This window comes from Solanum pennellii, chromosome 12, assembly GCF_001406875.1.
Source record: "Solanum pennellii chromosome 12, SPENNV200".
NCBI lineage: Eukaryota > Viridiplantae > Streptophyta > Magnoliopsida > Solanales > Solanaceae > Solanum > Solanum pennellii.
Genome location: NC_028648.1, coordinates 7132013 through 7154333, shown reverse-complemented (window position 1 = coordinate 7154333; position 22321 = coordinate 7132013). Strand labels below are relative to the sequence as shown.

At 36.4% G+C, this 22321-nt stretch overlaps 1 protein-coding gene across 2 annotated transcripts; it reads right to left on the bottom strand.

Moving 5' to 3' along the window:
* Window positions 1–6710: 6710 nt before the first annotated feature.
* On the bottom strand, window positions 6711–22311 carry LOC107005764 (protein APEM9-like). Of its 2 annotated transcripts, none has more exons than XM_015204423.2 (4): window positions 22103–22311; window positions 21825–21989; window positions 17302–17379; window positions 6711–7255 (listed from the first exon to the last, which is right to left on the bottom strand). In XM_015204423.2, exons 1-4 carry the CDS (start codon window positions 22159–22161, stop codon window positions 7126–7128), a joined length of 432 nt encoding a protein of 143 aa, XP_015059909.1. In that variant the 5' UTR covers window positions 22162–22311; the 3' UTR covers window positions 6711–7125. The 2 variants fall into 2 exon arrangements, with proteins under 2 accessions (XP_015059909.1, XP_027769130.1); XM_027913329.1 differs by lacking the exon at window positions 22103–22311 and adding an exon at window positions 9914–10272 and having other exon boundaries at window positions 21825–21887.
* Between the last annotated feature and the right edge of the window lie 10 nt (window positions 22312–22321).

Here is a 22321-nt window from a genome sequence, read left to right as displayed (position 1 = left end):
TTATTTGAATTCAAATATTATTTAAATTTAAATTCAATATAATATCTTTTTTTAGAATGAAAATATATTTATTATTTTACTTATTTTTAATTTTTTTAAAATAATGTATATTTTCTTATAAGTTATATATTTAAATTTTAAAAAATATTATAAATTTTTTTATATATAAAATCGCTGCTTTAACATTTTTTTTAATCTTTTTTTTTTTGAAAATAGCTTCCTAGGCAGCGATTTAATAAAAAAAAAATTCTTTATAAAGTCACTGCCAAAGCAGCGATTTATTTTATATAAAAAAAAAATTCATAAAGTCGCTGCCAAAGCAGCGATTTATTTTATATAAAAAAATTTCTTTTATAAATCGCTGACCAGGCAGCGATATACCTTATTTTTTTAAAAAAAATAATTAAAAAATAAAATAAAATCGCTGCCAAGTCAGCGATTTGTAAAAAATAAAATTTTGAAATCGCTGCCTAAAAAAAAATAACTTTTGCAAAATCGCTGCCTCAGCAGCGATTTTGCTTTTTCAGGTGAGGTAAGTCGCTGCATCTGCAGCGATTTTACCGTTTTGGTTAATATAAAATTTTATATACCGTTTTGGAATTTTTGTTAATATTTTGTACCCTTTAAATTTCGAACTCCTATTTAATGTAACATTCTATTGAATTGATCAAATAAATGAAACAATTATTGAATAAATAATACTATACTAAAAGACATGATTAATAATATATCGTAACATACTAACGTCCATAATCAGAACCTCACCCGCTACCTTTTCCCATGATGTAAACGAGTATTTTCTTATTTAAAAAGACATCTCTTTTATAATTTTACTTTTATATAATGTAGTATAATATTTAATAGTATAAATAGAAGCATGAGATGTGATACAAAACACACTTATATATACTGGAAAAAAAGTTCTCTCTTGCTATCTATATAGTTGTCTATTTTTTTTTTCTATTTTCTACTTTTAACTTTAGCTTATAACAATAATTAATATTTTAATTGATATTTTTTCCCTTTATATGATGGGAGAGACATAAAATTCATAGAATACGGAAGGAACCCAAAAGGGAGGGAAGCAAGCAACATATTTTAATTCAATTGGCCAACATGTATAATTATTCTACATTACTTTATATGATTAATTAGAAGAATAATTTTGAAAAAAAGACAAAAATTTCATCTTTAAGTTTTTTTATTATCATTATTCCTTATTAGTTTTACAAATTCTCAAAATTCCTCATTTTTCACGCATAAGATTAATGTATCAGCGCATCAAATTAATGTATCTCGCGCATCATATTAGTGTATCAGGTATAAAATGTAAATCAGATTAGTGTATCATGTCTAAATTGTAATGTATCTTAATTAACGATTAATGTATCTCGCGCATCAGATTAATGTACCAGCACTTATATTATTGTATCAGTTTGAGGATTTCTGTAATTATAAACTTATAAGGGACAAATGGTCATTTTGTCTTAAAAGTATGTGATTATGTCCTTTGTCCAATAAGCTTTACATATTAAATCAAATGAAGGAAATGTTTCCTCTATTCTAATTAGTTGTCCATTTCTTTTTTTAATTGTCTTTAATTACTTGTTTACTTTGATAAATCAAGAAAAGATAAAATATTTTTATCTATTGTATATCCTCAATTAATTAATTTGAAAAAGGTAGATCTTCTTAAAAATCATAAATTTTAATTCATCTACTTTATAATTAATAGAGATAAAATGACTACTTACTATATCAATGATTAATTTATTAATAGGTATATTGATTCAAAAGTGAACAAGTAATTAGAAACCGAAGGAATAATTATTTACCTTTTTTTTTTGGAAAAAAAAATTCAAATAGAGACAAGTTCCATCATTTGATAAGCTCCCCAACTACTACTAGATTTGATTGCTTTTATCAATTAAATTAAAATATAGTAACAATATTTGACCGATAATCATGGGCACGATTTGCTTTGCACATTTTTTTTAAAAAAAGAAGATGTTTGACTTTAAAAGAGTTAGTTAATGTCAAATACGGCGTCCTTTTTTGTTGTACTTTTAATGTGTTGAATTTTGTTTTGTAAAGAGTATCGTATTTTTTTAAAAGAATTTTGATGAGTTTTTTATTTTTATGACAAATTTAAAATCATACATATTAATAAAAAAATATTTTTATAATTTTATGTTTAGTAAAATTAAGAAACTTAAATAAGAATAGGGATGATAAATTAGGAAACTTACACTATCTCAAAAGTTTTCTCGAATATAAAAATTGGTGAATTTTTTCATTACACTCACATATATCCTTGATATTTGATAAAAAATACATTACTTAATGAGAGAGATGTATTCTAGAGGGGATAAAGATGTATCTGGGAGGAGATTTTCATAATTATTTAATGATATGAAGTTTTAAAATTATAATATCTTAAATTAGGTATTTATGTAATTATTTTAAAATTATACATCATATCCATATCATTTTTTTTTCTTTTAATGTACGTATTTATCCGTACTGTCCTTTCCTATCCTGTTTATCTACTCATTCTTGACTTTTTATAATTTTACATCACAATTGTGTGTTTACTTTTCTTTGTGCATATATTAAGATATTATTTTCAAAGATAACGGTGGATTCTTATCTTTTAAGAACCATGTCATTATTATCCATTTTTAATTAATATAAAAGGTTGTGATTGTGGATAATAATACTTGACTAATATAACAAAAATCTTAAAGGTGGATCGTAAAGTATCTTATTCGATGAAGTGTTTTAAACTTTATTTGTATATTTACATGGCGATAATTATAGAGGCGTATGCAGAAGCGGTTATTGAGTTTACTTGAATTTATGCTATCCTCTCGATATATATATTAGTGTTATATTTTTATTTTTTTGTAAATTATAGATGTGAATCAACACCCGAAGTATCATATAATACGACGATGATTGGATGCACCTCGATTAAAAATTTGAAATTTGTATCTATCTTGTTTTATTTTTCTTTCTAAAATAAGATAACACCTCTCTAAGTGGTTATTGATAGCACTTTTAATATTTTAATTAAGCATTTCAATTTTAGACCTGTAGTTTTAAATTTTTAAATGTTTTCAATGATAATAACCTAAATGTCAAACCAATTAAATCCACCTTTTCATAATAATGCACCCATCATCTCGAGACCCTGAATACACCTTCAATGATAAATATGAAGGAAAATAATTTTTTATTTTTTTATTTTAATTTATGTGTCAAAGTTATGATGGATCAGAAATTTTAGACAAAGTGAAGCTTGCTTAAGAGGTGGAGCACCTCTATTACATCAAATATGTTTAAGAGTTTGAGTCACACAGAAGGAATCATTCTTGGAGGGGGCATTGCTGTAGAAGTTTAAGGATCCTTTTTATAAAAGAAATCATCATATGTCATAAAACTTGTGTGATTGTAAACCCATCGAAATTTAGGATTTTGAATATTTCATGATATTTATGTGACAATAAAAACCTATTACTAGGGTAAATATGAAGTTTAAATTAAATTAGTTTCAAATTTTAAAAAATTGACATCTTCTCCCGAACAAATTATCAGTGAAATATTAACATGCTCTTTGTTGGAATATATTTTACTTATAGATAAATTACATCAACCTCATAGTTTTAATATGAAATTACAATATATCCTTAATAAGTTTTTAATTACATTAATTTCTTAATTTTTTTTTAAAAATACAATAATTGAAGCTCAGATACATTAATACTGTGTTCGATACATTAAATATTGTCTCCAATACATTAATATGTAGCTCAGATACATTAAAAACTAGCTCTAATACATTATACGTAGCTCAGACACATTAAATACTAGCCGTATACATTAATATGTAGCTTAGATACATTAAAAAAAAAGTAAGATTTTGAAAATTTTAAAAATAATAGAAAATAATAATAAAAATAAGTGAAACAAAAAGTGCGTATTTCTGTAATTTGTTAATACGATGGAATGACTCTAAGCAGACAAGAGATCATTAACGTGAATGTTTAGGTCATAAAGGGCATTTCCGGTATTATGTGTTTAGGATCATTTATATTTGGTTGGGCCATAGAAAAAGGGCCAAACAACACAAATCTTATTAGTTTAGGATATAATATTTGCCTTTTTTGAGTTATAAAAACTATCATTCGTGTCAGATTTGGTCCCCAAATACATGTATCTTGTATCTCCGATATATGGAATCAAAATTATATTTGTAATAATTAATCAACATTCATTACAAGATTTGTGTATTGTAATAGCATGACATTCATGAACTAAATAATTATTCTTTTTTATATCACTAGGAAACAAATGCTTCACAAACTAAATGTCTTTTTGCTGAGTGTCTTTAATCTAAAAAGAAAATGCCGCTCTTTTTGTTAAGTTTTTTATTTTTTCGTCTCCTCTTTCTGAAGAGTGTGTAAAGCATCTAATTAATAAAAAAAAAGGGATTGTTTACGTTGGAGAGCAGTTATTATACAACTAAACTTACATTTCCCACTTCGCATGTGGTGGACAAACCCAAGTTAACACAACATTAACTAGACACACAATTCATAAACACCAAATAGTTCGTGCGACATGTGAACATCAAAAACTTACCTGTAAGGTTTTACAAGTCCCACATCAAAATTCATTCACATGTGGAAGAATTCACTACTTATATGAGAATACTATTACTCACAATATCCCATACTTCATACAGTACTTCGATACGATCCCTCATCCTCTTATAAAAGTGAACTCGAGTTCTTATTTAACTTTATATATACAATTACTCTCGAGTGTAATAGACGACTTGTGTATAAAAATTAATCTATTCATTTTAATCATCTTTGCTTTCTACTCGAATCTATCTGCTTTCCTAGATATGCATTGCCTTACCGAATCACTCATGGCTAATAGCAACATGCTAAAGTAACAACACCAATCGAAACTTCAAGAAACAAAAAAAGGTCAAAGGGTATCTTAGGGGACTTGTCATGCATCCCATTTATCTTTTCACACAAGTATTGCTTAACTGCATGTATCCCTTGCTCCACTACCTCCGGTGGAGGAGAAACAAGGCGGTTGACTTCCATACTCAGCTTCTGGAGCTTCTTCAAGCATTCGATGGAATCTGGTAATTCGGTAATCTTGTTGTAACTAACATCTAGTTCATGGAGAGCAATGAAAAATCCTACTGAACAGGACAACTTTGACAGGTACTACAGTTTTCTGCTAACGTTCAAAATTTCAAGGTTGATCAGATTCTCAAGATCATCGGGGAGTGATCTAAGGCAAATTCTTGTTTCGAAGAAGAAGACAAAGTTAAGATGGCTTTTTAGTCATTTCCTGACATTCACAAGCGTAAAGTTATAGTATGTTCTTCCATCTTTCTAACTTTACATCGTCCTCTAAAAAGAAGATGAGAGAAATGAGGAAAGAAAGGGATAACAACGATGTCTTTGGTTTGAGACATCAAGTACCAAAGTGAATACATTGTCTTGTGTTAATATATTTCATATCCTTCTAGGCTTCACATGATGTAAAGAAAGTAACTACGACCTTTGCATCTTTCTTTTCTAACTCTAAAATCTCCTTAAATGGATCTCCCTTTACTTCACTCTTACCCTAGTAGTCTTATCGCTGCTTGAAGCAGGTAGCTTAGAAATACAATAGTTCCTCAAGAACAGGCAGTAAAATCACACTTCCAAATTTTACTAGTCTTGAGAAATAGTAAAGATAACATGAACTTATGCGTACCATATTGCTTTTGTCTTTGCCTGAATGCTCCATCTATGCAACCTCTGTTGGAAATCTGAAAACTCCAAAAACTCAACAAAGTAAAAACTTTTCATCAATTTCATATCCAAGCACAAGATCACACACAACGCAAAAGTAGCCATTAGTGGGCGTGCTTATCAACTAGTACAAGTGATCATGCAAATTAAATGTGACCTCCGAGAAGAAAACGTTCATTTTCTTGTAGTAATAAACAAAAATTAGAAAAGCCTGCATTCCTTTCTACCAAGAATATGTACCCACAAAAGAGCTTGAGAAAAGAAATTCAAGGTCAAATCTCTCCAAAACAGAATTACTCAACGCTTGTAAATATTAATATTTTAGCTAAAATTAGAATCACTCCTTAACAAAAAATAAATAAAAAAGAACCGAAACGCATAAGAATCTTTAGAAAATATCAATGCAAAACAAAGAAAAATTCTCAAAAATCAGTTTCATTCAATTTCTTTGAATGAAATTTCTCAAACACCAGTAAATGCTTTAAAAAATTCAATAACATCAGAATTCCCTCATTCAACCAAACAGATAACACTCACAAAAATCTTGAGAGATTTAAAAAAGAAGCAGAAGAATCCATGATAAAAAGAAAAGAACCTAAACCCATAACAATGCAAATTCCTCAAAAGCATTTTCAAACAATTTCTCAAACATATAGAAGTAGAACAATCAATGTCAAGAAAAAGAAAGACGAGTTAATCGAAAGGGGAAAATTGAGCATACCTTTTTTTTGGGCAAGGAAGTAGGGTTCTCCGAAATGGGAATCATCATTGATATCTTGGTATATATACAGAAACAAACAGATTACGTGAATACTGCTTGCAGTGAAGAAAGAAATCAAAGGAGAGGTTGTCTCAATCCACAGATTTTGTAACTATTGACAAAGATTCAAAGGTAATTGACAAAATATTGAGTTTTAAACCACCTCACATAAGTAATGTTGGTTATGCGATTCACAGAGTAACGTAAAATTTCTCCATCGTTTTGTCCATACACCATGAGTTAATAAAAGTGGAGTTGGAGTTGCATGACTTTTTTCAAAAATTGAGACCTTACTGTAAAGGAACCTCTACATACATACAAACAATGTCTGCTGCCTCTAATCAACAGTATTATTAGGGACTTGGTTCTTAAGTATTTGTTTGACGTGTGATATCACGAACGATGTGTCAAGGAACCTGCTTCTTCCAACAATCTTTGTCAATTATCAAAATCAATTTCCTCTCCAACTTAAGATGATAGTAGCAATATCTTTTATTTATCTACAAGTAACACCTCTGGTATGAGGAACAAAATTGTGCATCACCGGCTTCCACGTGTTGCAGGCGGGAGCGGTTGAACAGCAGCAAGAGGGTTCACTTGATATGAGAATGCAAGTTGCCAGAAATCAACCAAAGCCTTCTTCGTAGACGAAGCTTGTCTCTTAACAATACTGTAATAAAAGACGGGGAAAATGTCAGTGAGACAATAGTCCCAGTTATCACGTAATTGACAAACAATTCATGTCTAATATAAGTCAGGTCCAAGAACGTAATAGCCTAGCATTTTTGCAAACTTAAATATGCCAGAAAAGATGGCAGAAAGAACTGATACAACAAAAACAATATGCCCAACTGAACATCTCCACAGCATTCTACAATTTGATTACAGTTTTGGATTGGCAGTAAACTTAAAAGACAGATAGAGAAGAGTTCTGACTATGGGATGCAATTCCCATAGACCCACAGGTATAACATGAAACACTGCTAGAGAGGCACAGTTGCATTATGTGCTTGAATGAGGTTTACTTGCTACCTATGTGCATATGGCAATGAAACCAGGCGACTCTTAACTGATGTAACTAGTACAAGAGTTTAAGCCCTAAACAGCAAAGGTTTCTCATGACTATGTGCGATGCAAAAGGCTAGAATTACAGAGCCAACCCAATGGATTAATAGACATATCTCACATGCTAAACAATGTGCTATAACCTCTAAACATAATTCCATTTCCTGACAAGCTAGTTCCAAAGATTTTTAATGGAAAACATCCCTAAAGTATACTCTAAGGGCTCATTTGGCAGGAGGGATAAGGGATAACTAATCCCAGGATCAGTTTTAGGATGAGTTCATCCCATGTTTGGGTGGGATAAAGTCGCTGGATAACTTATCCTGGGATTAGTCATCCCGGGAATGTAGTGTTGTTTTTGTCCCACATTGAGGGTCGGATAACGAATCCCAGAATAACTTGTTCCCAACCAAACTTGTCCTGAAGTTCATGTACATCCTTAATGTTTCTCAATTAACAAGAAACATCCCTGATGTATAACAAGAAGGAACTAATTTAGTCCAGAGTCAACTTTTCATCCAAAAACTAACGGAAATTTCAAAAACACATGCATAACACATGATTCACCCATGGAAACTGAAAATAGAAAGTTTTTTCGTACCCATTTGAGTGTAGCTCTATCTTCTTACCTAAATCCAGGCAAAAAAGTAAGGGCAGAAGCCCATGCTTCTCAGGTCTTCCTATTTTCTCAAACGGTCGATACCAAATACCGAGCAGTACACAGTCTAAAAAAACATGAAGTCACTGGAAGCTAGCTAGTAGTCTATTTGATCAAGCTTTCTGAAAACCAAAAATGTTTTTGCTTCAAAAAGCCACTTATATATCTGTGTGTGTACTTTGTGTGGGATTGCATCTGCTAAATGCTCTCCATGATAGTTTATGCTTATCAGATTTGTTATATAATTTGACTACAGGAAGATCATATTAATGTGCAAAAATTTGCAAAAAACATCGAGCATTAATAAAAACTTTCAGTCAACTGGACTATTACAGTAGAAGATTTCTCTAGGCAAAAAAAAAAAAAAAAAGGACAAAGGAGTATCAGAAAATTGAAGTTTGAAAAGAGCTGACAAACTTTATTGATAATTTGGCAGCATTACTAGAGTAGTAATTCCCAATGAGTTTAAGTTGAAACGGATGGACATAAATAAGTTCTTCTTTTTTGTGCTTTGTACTGCCGATTTTTGCAAATAAGTCAAGTAAACAATGCTAAAGTGAGTTACTAGATAGTAATACATTTTTTTTTACGACAAGGGAAACCCGCAGCCGCTACCCTTTTGGGTACGCACAGGGTAAAACTCCGCTCCTATGCAATAGCTCGCAAACCACATAGGAGAGGTAAGCCGTACTAGGCAAGCCTGGTGCGACGAGTTCGACCCAGAAGGCAAACCCCTTGCTTTCGTTGGCAAGGGGTTCCGAACTTGAGACCTCCAACATGGAAGTCCCAAGCTCAAACCACTGGACCACCCTGAAGGGTATAGTAATACATTTTTATACTGGAGAATTCTCGTATAAAGCAAGTTTTTAGATCTGTAAGGTTGATTGGGGTAGAATTGAATGATTGAATAAAGTTGAGCATGTGATTCTACTCTAATATATTTATGGAATTTGAGGAAGAAACTAGAGTAGTTGCTCAAATTGTGAGGAGAGGGCATCTTCGATTTTTGCTGTTTCAAAAGCAAATCACAAGCATTGCATGTTTCATTTATTTTTCAGTTAATGTTTGAATGAAAAGTTAACTTTGGACCAAAGTTGTTTATTTTCTGATACAACAAGAACGTTTCTTGTTAATTGAGATACATTAAGGATGTACTTGGACTTTAGGGATGTTTTTCTGTTAAAAAGTCTAGGTTCAAATATGCATGCATCTTTATACACTGCTCCACATAAGTGCCACACAGCCGCAGTAATCAAATATAATGTGCATCTTCATCCATTGTTTACAGCAAGTTGAGTTCGACTATGAAGTATGATCCAGCATATAAATGAAAGATCAAGAATAAATTTCAGTTTCAAGATAATGGAGGGAATTGGATATGTCCACTAAATCCTGTGCTAATACTATGCATGTTAAGTTAATAAGGGAAAAACATCCTTCAATGCACAAGCTGTGCACTAATTGGCTTTATCCTATACATAGCCCATGGGTCATGAGAAAATTTGGTAGTTTTTACATAATAATATGTGTCTCCCACAGCTTTAAGATGAAGAAAATCATAATAAGAGTAAATTCTTCTTTATCAAGGCAGAAAGACTACATTACCTCCATAAAGAGGCTTGTTTTCTCCTCGCAATATAGTAAACAAGTGCCACCAAAAAACCAAGAAAGATGCTTCCATTTGATAAAACCAAGCGACTGCTTCCAAACTTCAAAGTTACTGTACGAAACCACCAAAATGGAGTTCTCCGTCTAGAAAACTCCAGAATTGATTGTTTCGTGGTGTTCTCTCCCTTAGACTGGTCTCTGTGTTCCAAAATATTTGCTGTTCCATTGCATGACTTTTCTTCAACTAGGGAAGTGGAATCAGTTGTACATTCATCTATTTGGAGAGGTAATGCCGAGGATTGCGAAGAGCTGCCAAGCTTTAAAGTATTCATGGAGTGCAACCGCCTCAAAAGATCCTGGAATATAGAGAAATAATTTTTAAAATCCCAAGTTATAAGTTACTTGGTCACAAAACAGCTAAACCATCAACCGCATAGCAAAACACATCAAATGTGTCTCAGTAGGATTGCATTGCACAATTTCTATAAGCATATTTCTCTTTCGACAAAGTTTAATCTCACAATATCAGTTCTTATTAGACTATATATTCAACCATAAATCACCAAGGAACTTCAACTCATAGTGCTAAGGCCTAAGAACCTCAAGAATATAGATTCCAACAACATTCTTTCACAAGGAAAACAACACAGATATTCCAATTGAAGACCTGTACAAGCAAAAACTGGAGTGGAGGGCACAAAAGGAAAAAAATCACATGAGACCATCATTTAATTAAATGATGCAAGAAAGATTATTGTCTACCTGCCTCTTCTCCTCAGGTAGAGCGGATTTCTCAACCCAAGAGATAGCAAGATCAAAATTTCTTAGAATCCTCCCCAAAAAGGTTATCACATAGAGCTCAATGATTTCCAGGTACTTATCCACTCCAAGGGAAATCTGATACGACAAAATATGGGCATCTGGATAAGTGGGGGTGTAATCTGCTCCTCTAATGGTGGATTCTCAGCCACTTGGCGAAGGGTGCTGGAACTCGAGAATTGCACACTCTCGACAACAAGAACACTCTCAAAGACCTGAACGACTTACTATTCTGGGCCAACATGAACAATCGGAGAACAAGAGGAAGATGGGCCCAGATTTTCTCTGAATTGAGAGAAGAGGACCTCCAATGGATGCTCGACCGTTTCATATCCAAGGAAGTTGTCGTGGAAAGTCGTAGATGTGTCGTGCTTCCTCTACCTGGCATTCGAGGAATTCGCCCTTACGCGCCATTCCGAAGTCTAGCGACAGTTCGGAAGAAGACAGACCGTGCCCAGAGAAGCGTATTATGGCGCTTATGTATATGACATTGGGGACGACAGAGTGGACGACGCGACGGAAATGCTTAGAGAATGGAAGAACGCCAAGCGCATGGGTAAAGACACTATCGCCCCTGACCGATTCAACGCTGGATATGACAAAGGTTACAAAGCATGGTTGAAGAGGGATATACAAAATATCTCCTTTCAGATCCCGCGTAGCTTTCGCAGTGTGACAGACAAGGAGGCCAAAGCAGTGGCCGAATTGCGAGAGTTAAAGGAGGAGGCTAATGAGGTCTACGCCAAGTTCGTAGAAAATCAAGACGCTCTTGAGAAGGCGACTCGAGAGATCGAAAGACTGAGGCAAGGGTATGACGAGTTTGACGACTGGATCCAGCAAAAAATCGAGAGGATGCGATACGAGAGTCTGGAAGACAAAGGGCGTCTGGGTGAAGGTTTTCTGTTGATGTTGAGGTACATGTTTCAGCAACACAAGATCCAGAAAGACGACGACGGAGCAGGACCATCCGGAGCAGCATAGTCGACATCGCCCCTGCGCGGGTTTTTCTTTGTTTGTATTCGCATTATTTTAGCCCCTGCGTGGGCCTGATATTATTGTACTTTCTAAATAGCTCCTGCGTGGGTTTGTCTATTTCTCTTTGCGAACATTTTACTCATTATTAAACATTATTTTGGGGGGGGGTCATTTTATTTGGTTTAAATTCACACGTACATCTTTCGAATGCGCTAGGCCTACCCTTGGCACAAAAGGGTCCCCATGCATGATTAGGACGCGATATATGTGTATTTAAATGCTTATGTGTTATGTTGCTTTGAATGAGGATATCATAAACCCACTCCCAACCAAAATTCCAAGGAGTATACAGAAGCCACTATCACAAAATGTCCGACCAAAATTCCCGAGTCTCAAGTTTCTCACGCAAAAGCCCATCTCCTATAACACAAATCCTGAATACCGCTCTATCATCTCAGGAAAGTGAATCACCGCTATGGACAACAAGCACGTCCAGACAGAGCTCACTGAGGAGGAATTGCGAAGAAAGATCGAGCGAGTCACTCGAGAAATTCAGAAGACTAAGGAGGAAGGACTTAAAGTAAACATGACCACGGCAATCTACAAAGCTGCGGTCACGACCTTGGATGAACATCTGGCTTCGCAGATAAAAAGAAAGAAGGAGGTTGAGATAGAAACCGAAATCCTAAGAAAAAGGTTGAACATGCTTCGTTTGGAGGCGCACGAAGTAAAGGCGAGAGAAGCAAAGATAGATATTGAGACCGCCGTATTGTTGGCCAGAAGTGCGGCACTCGATGAAGAGTTGACGACCCGCAACAACTCAAAGGGCGGAAAATACCTCGCCCGTGATCAGGGAGCAGATAACAGTGGCCCTGACTGTGAAGTAATTAAGGAGGACGACGAGGAGGAAATCGTCTACAAGCCTCCATTCCCGACTGTTTGAAGGAAAGGAATGACGCAGCCACAAGACGAGAAATCGCCAGAATGTTGTCTTCTAGAAATTTCAATGTTGTTTTTCAATTCCATTGTAACCGCAATGAAAAAATGAATGAAAATATTTCATCCTACTCGAACTACGTTGGGCCTGAATTCTCCTTGTGAGATACGTAGGCAGCCTTCCCCGGCCCGGCCCCTATCGTTGAAAATTTTCATTCTCCTCCGTGTTTCGAAGATACTAAGATAAGATCAACGAGCATCGAGAAACAGCTACAAGAAGACCATAGCTCAACGTGATTCAACCTTCCCGAAATAGCATTAAACAAACAAATTCCTGTTTGTTCAAAATATATTTCCGTCCTCATTCGTGGTTTAAGATATCCTCAAAACAAAGCGACTTGCGTGTTTATCTGTTCTCTGTGCGATATTATGCATTTTGTACTCCGAATATGCACTAACAAATCTGCCTTTGAGTTGTTTCACCTCTCAGGTACCTTTAACTGATCTGTGTCGATAAAAGCTGGCAGATCACCCCTACTTCACCATATCAAAAGGTCCCGCAGATTCCTTCCCCGGACCAAACGCAAATACAGTCATGGGAGACAACAATGATGATGTCAGCCTCACAGATGTTGTGGTGGCTCAGCCCACCGTGGCAGAGCAAAACGAGCTAATTGCGCAACTGATGCAGCAGATAGCTGACATGGGGGTCGAGATGCAACGAAGGCAGGACACGCCTCCACCCGGATTCGGCCCCAACTTTATCGACGCAAGACCTCCTACGTACTTCCCCTCGTCCAACTCGGATCCTACTCAGAACCACCCGTCAACACCCGTACACAACCCGTCTGGAGTAGACATGACAACCCAAAACCCCCAATATGCGTCAGTCTCCTATCAAACTCCCTCACCACTTCCAAACAACCCCCCACAAATGACGCCACACCCCCGGAACACTCAAACTGCCTCACCACTCCAAAATCAGAACCAAAATCCGACCGCTTTCAACCCTCATACACCACATCCCCACTTGACCCAAAATACCAATCCCCAAAACTATCCACAAAATTATCAAACTGCACAGAACGTCCCGAGCCCTTCCATAGCTCCACCCCTCCCCAAAAGAACCACATTCCAAGTCTCCGTCCCGGCCGAGCATGAGGTACACGGCTCCGAGTTGGACCATTACGAGGAGCAAGAAAGAGAGTGGAGGGCAAGGGAAGAAGCCAAGGTAGACATAAAGGAGGAGATCAAAAGGGCAATGAAAGAATTGCAATGCACTCCAGACGTCGCCGGTTTAAGCTACGCAGAACTATGCATCCACCCAGTTTTGAACCTGCCTGAAGGGTTCAAGATCCCGAAGTTTGATACCTTCGGAGGGGTGGGCAACCCATGGCACACTTGAGAGCATACTGCGACCAACTCGTGGGAGTTGGCAAAGATGAAGCTTTGCTGATGAGGTTGTTCAGCCGGAGTCTTTGCGGTGAGGCCCTGGAATGGTTCACGTCGCACGAAACTCGACAATGGCCCAGTTGGAGCGCACTGGCTAAGGATTTCATCGACAGATTCGCGTACAACGTCGAGATAGTCCCTGATCGGCACTCCTTGGAGAAGATGAAGCAGAAACCCACAGAAAGCTATCGAGAATTTGCATACAGATGGAGGAAAGAGGCAGCGAGGGTGAGGCCTCCGATGACGGAGAAAGAGATTGTAGAGGTGTTCGTACGGGTTTAGGAGCCCGAGTACTACGACCGAATCATCTTGTTAATCGACGCCAAGTTCGCCGAGATAGTCAAAGTGGGTGAGACTATCGAAGATGGCCTGAAGTCGGGGAAGATAGCCCGAGTGTCTGCATCGCCTGGATCTTCCGGACTTGTGAGGAAGAAGAGAGAAGAGGTTGCCGCCATTTCAGATGGGGGAAGAAAAACCCTTAGAAACTCACCGCGCCCTCAAGACCGCTCCAAGCCTCCACCTAAGTCTCACCAAGCCTATCGCCCACAATCCCATCCCTCCAACAACTACAATGCTGCCCCCACTTATCCAGATGCCCATATTTTGTCGTATCAGAACCCACCCCCAATTCCCCAAAATTTTCCCTCCGTATATCCAAATTACCCCCAAGCTTATCAAGTTCCTCCCCCTTACCAAAATGTCGCTCCCAGCTGCGCTAATGTACAGCCAAGCTATCGAGCACCTTCCCCCGCATATCAAATACAAACTCCAGCATATCAAAGCCCCCTCCCAAATTACCAAGCTCCAATGCCAAACTACCAAACAAATCCCTACCCCAGAACCCAAGCTCCACGCCCAAATGCCCGCAGTTATCAACAAGTCCCTCCCCCTCAGCAGAGCGGGTATAATCCCCCTGCTCCATGTTACTTCTTCGTCTTTTTTTCTGTTTTGTTTCGAAAGTGAATTTTTTTTTGTTGTTTTGGTGTTCTGGACGTTGCTGCCAGTCGATTTGGCTAGCCTTTCTGATTTGTTTGGATCAATTGTTAAGTACATTGAATGTTAAGTGTGTGGCCTGTATTGCTGTAAATGGAAGTTGATACATATGTTGGTTACGCTCAATGTCGAAATGAATTGTGGGTTATAATTCTGTCCGATTGTGCATGCTGGCTTGTTTGTCACTGAGAGATCGAGGTTACACGATACGTTTTGGAGTTCTTTTATATGACTTATGTTTCATCCTGGAAACGTGTGTGGGGTTATGTGTTTATTGATCTTTTATTTAGTCTAAATTCGCTACTGTGCCGAGTATTCATGGCAGCATTTTATTTAGCATTCACATCATGTTCCTTGGTGGGTTAACGTGAAGACTGCATGCTGTTTCTAACATCTTAGCTATTTCCTGATAATTTCGAGTCGTGGGATAAAAGCATCTGTCAATAGGTCGCTATTCTGTTGATTCTGTTCTTGTAAATTTCTAAACTTGCTTTCGTCCTGTCATATCGCAAGAGTCATCTTATTTTCTTTATCTTTGTTTTCCTTTAGTTTTCATTCGTAAGATAGTCGAATCTGAATTTATTTCCTTAAAGCATGTGAAGTTGTGAGCTATATTTTGTTCTCTTGTTCTGAAATTCTCTTCTCCTTGATTTATTGTGATTGTTTTCGGGTGGAGTTGTATGAGTCTGCATATGGACTCTTAGAAAAATGGTAGATTATTTAAAACGTCTTCTTGTTTGGTTATATCTCTTCGCGTTCTTAAAGGCCATGAGTAAATTAGCCACTGTTCTTTAATTGCTATATAGTTTTCAATTCATGTTATGCGTTTTTCCGCCTGTGTGAGACATGCTTAATTGACACATTTAGCTAAGTTTCATTTCAAACTATATGTGTTTTCTTGAATATTTTCTTCCTTGGTGTGTTGTTATTTTTGGGAATGTCACATTTTTGACATTAACAGCTTGCCTTAATGGGTTATCTCCTTTGTTGTTTTGCATGTGAATCCGTTCGAGTTCCGTCATGGACTCACGCTCCTTCGCGTTAGCGGAGAGTCGTAAAGACTCACAGCTCCCTTTTTGAGTCAAGTGTTGTGAAGATTGAAGAAGAATCCAAAGGCGAATTAGAAGATTTTCTTATTGTGTTGTATTTTGTTTGTAATGGGCATAAGCCCTTATTGTTTTACTTTCTCGTATTTCTTTTATATGTTTAGATTAGAACAGGTGCAAAATGGGTTAAAACCAAAAGCAGGTGGGTCCAAGTTTCGGTCAAGGCGAACAGAACCCGAAAACTTGGACCCAAATCTCTCTCTCTCTCCCTCTCTCTCTCTCTCTATCTCTCTTTGCTACTTGTTTACGTTTTGTTTTGAATGTCGTTAGCTTAGGATTAGAAAACTCCAAACCCCTTTCGAAGCGCCTTTCTATTTTATCAAGCTAAAACTAAGTCTTAAAACGATAATGTTTCAAATTCGTAAAGCTCGTTTAGATAAAAACCTTAAGAAAGTTTAACTTCGAAACAGATTCGCAAAGTTGCAAGATAAACAACAAATATTTCAACTTGTGAATTTGGCTAAGTAGAATTCTGATAAAGTTCAAACTTCAACTCGCAAAGGTTAAAACAAAAATAGTCAAATAAGTTAATCGCCGGAAAACCGTAAGTTAGCGGAGCGTCTTAGGTGCTTTTTTTCGAAACCTTCCTAAGACGCTAATAGGAATCTCGAACCCCTTTAAAAATGTTTCAAAACAATTTTTCCTGTTTAAGTTGTTTAGAAACAAGTTTTCTTAATTTTCTCAAAATTAAGTGGCGACTCCTAAAAGTCGAAAATATCTTCAAAAAATAAAACAAACTCCTTTTCGAAATTATTTTTTCGATAAAACAGGGAGTATGTGATCAGGATCTCAAAACCAAAAGAAACATGTCAAAGCAAAGAGTGTCTCTCAATTTTTAAAGGCATTCTTACATTTTATACCATTAAAACAATTCAAGTTATAGAAACCAGCACAAAAAAGTGAATGATAAAGGAATTGCAGCATAAAATTGAGGATGGTAATTAAAGTTGAATTCTAACACCAGACATCAACCTTATAAAGAGGAAAAGAAATCATCTCACTAGACCACAAAGGTGAGAAATATCAAAGTCATGTGGATTATTATGTGTGCTAAATGAAGATGTGCAATTATTATGGCAATAGCATGTTCAAGAAATAAGGTACCCAGTAAGGAAAACTTGGGCAGGAATAGCAGTGACTGAACCAAATAGCACTTTCAGCTGTTTCAACATTTCTGATGTCCTGTCAAACATACAAACCATATTAGTATCAGAATTAAAGTAAACTCGAAGTATTTTTCTACGAAAGAAGGCAGCAAGATTACCACACCGAGAAACAGTAAAAGGTGAGAAAGCAGTTCACGAGTCTAACCAATAACACACATAAATCAGAGCCACTCTATGTAAGGCATTTCAGAGGTAACCATTCATCCAAGCAAATCAGAATACAGAAAATCAATATCCATCTACTAACAATGTTCAATAAGTGTGTTTAGTAAGGAGGAAAACATTTTTTCCATTTTTCCCATGTTTGGTTGGTCAAAGCTTTTGGAAAGCATTTTCTAGAGGAAAACAAGTTCCTTAAAAATGAGGAAGAATGGCTTCCCTCTTAGAAGAAGGGAAAACAAGTTCACAAGTGGCATTCAACATTAGTTGTGTCCTCCCACCCCCAACACACCTCATCTTCACCCCCACCCCACTATGTTATGAATAAGATGGAGTACCCATGTGAGAAGATGTCAAATTACATTTGGGACCCGGGAAGATTCCTTTATATAAACAGGGAAATACTCAATTAGGGTTTATGTTATGAAGTTGTCTTTTATTTCTTACTTCCTTAGATTAATTCTGGAACTTCCCTTCCTTCTTCCTTTTTATTTCTTCTTCTTCCCTTGGAAGATTTGTTACTAGTTTGGAGTAATTATAACCATGTACTCTTACATTTGTATGTCTAATCCCAATTATCCATTTCAATACAATATGGGTTCATTATATTGGTAATTTCATTGTTCATACTCCATGCCTCTTTACCCTTCTGCCATGCTTGATGCTCAATTCAACACCCTCTTTGAATCAATGAAGGTGCTGCAAAAATCGATGAAGGTACTACAAGCGAACAACAACCCATGTGCGGTCACTACCGCAGGAGGAGATGCAATAGGACTCCACTTCCACTGATATTCCAGAGATTTCAGATCCTACAACTATGCTAGAGTTAGCTTCCGATGATAATGACACTGAGATTGCTGACATCATAAAATCACATTTGGATTCTCAACTTCCTATTCTTGATGTTGGATATACAACACAAAAGAACATCTCTCCCTCTGTTCTGTTCAGTGCTTCTATTGACACTACCGAGCTTAAATTTTCTCCTTTCTCCTTCTCAGTTAAGGAACCGACTCTTCCAGTTAAAGCCTACGACATAAGTTTGATATGGAGTTTGACTGCAAGGTGTTGGATATAGTGCCGAAGAGGGATATTTTTGCAGATTTTCTTGGCCCTCATACAACTATTGGTTCGCTTCCACATGCTTTGGGTTTACACATTTGCAATTGGTTTGATACTGGGCAGGTTTTTGGGTCTTTCTTTGATAAAGTAAACTCGAGTGTGTATTCAGTCAACCGAGTTCTTCTTTTTGGTTGTTCGAATGGCTTTCCACTTCTGAGTGTTAACGATGCTTCAGATGTATGTGAAGTATCCTCACTGACCACTGCACACAAGGTGTTTGTTGATAGTTCGGGCAGGTGCAACTATGCATACTCTTTTAATGTTGACTCAACTAGACCGTACACTGAATCTAAGAGTGTCATTCTTACTATGGATAGAATCACATTGGCCATACGATTAAATGCGTACAGCTTCCATTTGATCTCGGTGTATATGTCACACATGATGTCATTTTCCTCTGTGACATGTGAAAGACATTAGAAGCGTTACGCATATTCAATATCTTCGCATATTTGTTAGCCATGCTGTCGGGGCTGTTTCTTCCAGTGCATTAGAGAAGTATATTGATGCATATGACTTCATTCAGTACTTCTATTTTTGCAACTTCAACTTGTCCTGGCAGCCATACACTACGGTTGCTTCCTCCCACAGAGACAATAGTTTTATTGTGCTTGGGTTGTTGGAGCAGCTAAATACCATAGATGAGGTGCCTTTTGATTTGTGGTATAAATCTGATGTCGAAATCAATCTAACAACAGGTGTTTTCCGAAGTGGCAATTGGCATGGGCTTATTGTCTTCTCTGCTGACCAATGTTGCATATTTTTGTGACAAGACAATGAGCAAGAACAGTATTCGGACTGGGGAACCCTAAATGGCCTTGCAGCAACAATATAAATCAAAGAGCTGGTGTAAACATGAATTTTGGTGTAAGCTTCGTCTGTGATGTTCTGAATGATGACCTCATTCTGAGAAATGGTAGAGTAGTGTATTTGGACCAGTTCTGTCTACCGGTTTTAAACACCTTCAGTTGTCTAATGGTCACTCATTTGTTGAATGGGTTGATGACTGCTCAGTTGTAGTCTTATCGATCATCTTTGCGAGTTGTCTTCAACTCTTTTATGGGTTAATGATATTAGGATATCACGTTACAACCATTTCAAAATGGAGCAGCCACATCTTTTTTTATCACAGGTTAGCTTGACACCTGGTTGGTTCGAGCAATTCAATCTCAAATTTCAAATTTGCAAGTTTGATCACTGCTGGATCCAAGATGGAGTGATGCTAGTAAAAGAGGCAGTTTTATTTACAAAGATTGCTCCTGAGGTTGAAAGAGCGAAAGATTTTCTTGGTGAACAAAACATAAGAGCTACAATACCATATTTACGAGAGCAAATGCTCTATGAACAGCAAGTCGACCAGCTTAAAATTTCCATTTCCCTGTTCGTGATCCAATGTTACAGTTAGAGGGTGCAAACACCATATCAAACACGATTATTGATGATTTGGGAACTACAGCAGCTGCACGGGAAGTCACACAGAAGGCACCGAGTATTGAGGATATTGACAAAATAATTGATGCAATCAGTGAGCTGATGGAAATTATGAAAACGCTACAAGAAGAAATCTTTTCACAAATTTGAGCATCTGCTGATTTTGTCGAAAAAGAGTTGCAGGAAGCAAATGACAAAAAGGAAAGGACACTTAACACGTTGAAAATTATGGTGGCTACATATTGTCCAAAAATTGCTGCATATGTGTTTTAAGAAATGCTAGGGAAAGGTAATTCTCCTCCTGCATTCACTTCTGCTCAAGTGGTACAAGCAAAATGTGTAGTCAATGAGGTAGATTCTGCTAGTTCACTTCATAGAGACATGAAAAAACTGGGGTGTGTACCAAATTCTTTGAGTCACCTTTGTCGCGCACTTGCACCGCCACAGTCTGCCAATGCTCTTGTTCAAGAGTTCACTTTAGAAAATTTACTGACATGTTGTTCTGCAATGTTGGATCTGTTGCTAGCTGGTGGGGCTACCAATGCACTAAAGATATGGTCTTGGTCTCAACACATGATCAAGTGTTTGTTGGATGTTTCTGAAATTGGGAAGAGATGTAGTGTTGGTTACATCTTTAGAAGAGGTATCGTCTAATGAATGTAAGCTACTGGAAGTAAATTTTGGGTTGGGTGCTGGAAGGATTTGGTTCAAGTCGGTTGAGAAAGTGGTTGTCCCTTGGAGTGCTTTTTGGACTACAGAGATCTTATAGGTCCCAATGCCATAAATTCATAATGTTGGATCCAGTAATTCTCAATGCTCTCATATCAAAGCTCCATAAGATGTTCAATATCGGTCCTTTCGTTCTGTCATCTTCATCTCCCAAGCAACTCCTTGATGTTAATCTTATTATACATGGATGCATCCTCTGGTTTTAAAAGCAAAATGATGGATTGTTGTTGAAAGTTGCTTTGGATAATGAAGTGTTTAAAGAATTCCTTTGGGTTGTTTAACACTTATAAAGAGGAACATGACAACAATGTGGTCTCATTACGACTATACTCGAACCTTGAGGACTAGGTTCTTATAAAGGAGGGAAGAATTGTTATGAATATAACTAAGATGGAGGACCCATGTGAAAAGATGTCAAAATTACATTCGGGACCCCGGGAAGATTCCTATATAGAAAAGGGAAATACTCGATTAGGATTTATGTTATGAAGTTATCTTTTATTTCTTAGTTGCTTAGATTAATTCTGGAACCTCCCTCCTTTCGTCCTTTTTATTTCTTCTTCTTCCTCTTGGAAGATTTGTTACTAGTTTGGAGTAATTATAACGATCAACTCTTTATATTTGTTCGTGTAATCCCTATTATCCATTTCAAGGGTTCATTACACCCCCACCCCACCTCCCATAGTGATAGTGTAATATACAAATTCTTTTGGTATAATATTTCTTGCTTACTTATCGAACACAAAAATAAGTAAAAAGAAACACTTATTTTCCTGAAAAGCTTTTTCCTTCTCACCAAACACACACCGAGACTATCAATTCAACTCAGTTTAAGACCAACCAATTTTTCCTGTATCATTACAGTTTGTAATAGCTAATAATGAAGCAACTCTCAACTCTCAATGTTCAAGTAAGATTGTCATTTAACCCTAAAACTCAGGCCAACAATATTCTTTGTAATAGAATAAGAAAATGCTGGTAATACATGAAATGAATGGAAGTGGCATAAACAAGTACCTCCCCAACGCTTTGTAAGACTGCACCAAAATCATTGCAGCTGATTCCAACATATCACCGAATTCGCAATTGCGTTCATTCGTTTTAACATTTTTGTCAACTAATTGCTCAATAATTGAGGAAGACAAAGCTGCTGCTTCTTGGTACATACAACACACCATATAACTGCAAAATTGAACATGAAAATTGAGAAACAAATTTAACCAAATTGTTGTTTAGTGAATCAAGTAAACCCAAAAAAGACAATTCTTTGCCCAAAAAAAAGAAAAAAAGAGTACTTTTCTGCAAGCTCAATTTCTTCCCAAGTCGGAAAAGATGGTGCAACCTCCATAGCCATCTCTCTTCCCGGTAAAAATGATGAATATTCTCCGATTTTCAGAGACTTTTTTCTAAGGTAAGACAACAAAATATGAATATATTAAGTTTAACACTATTATCATATGGTTCATAGAAGTTCAAAATTTTAATGGGAAAGTGCTTTTTTTTAAACAAAGTTA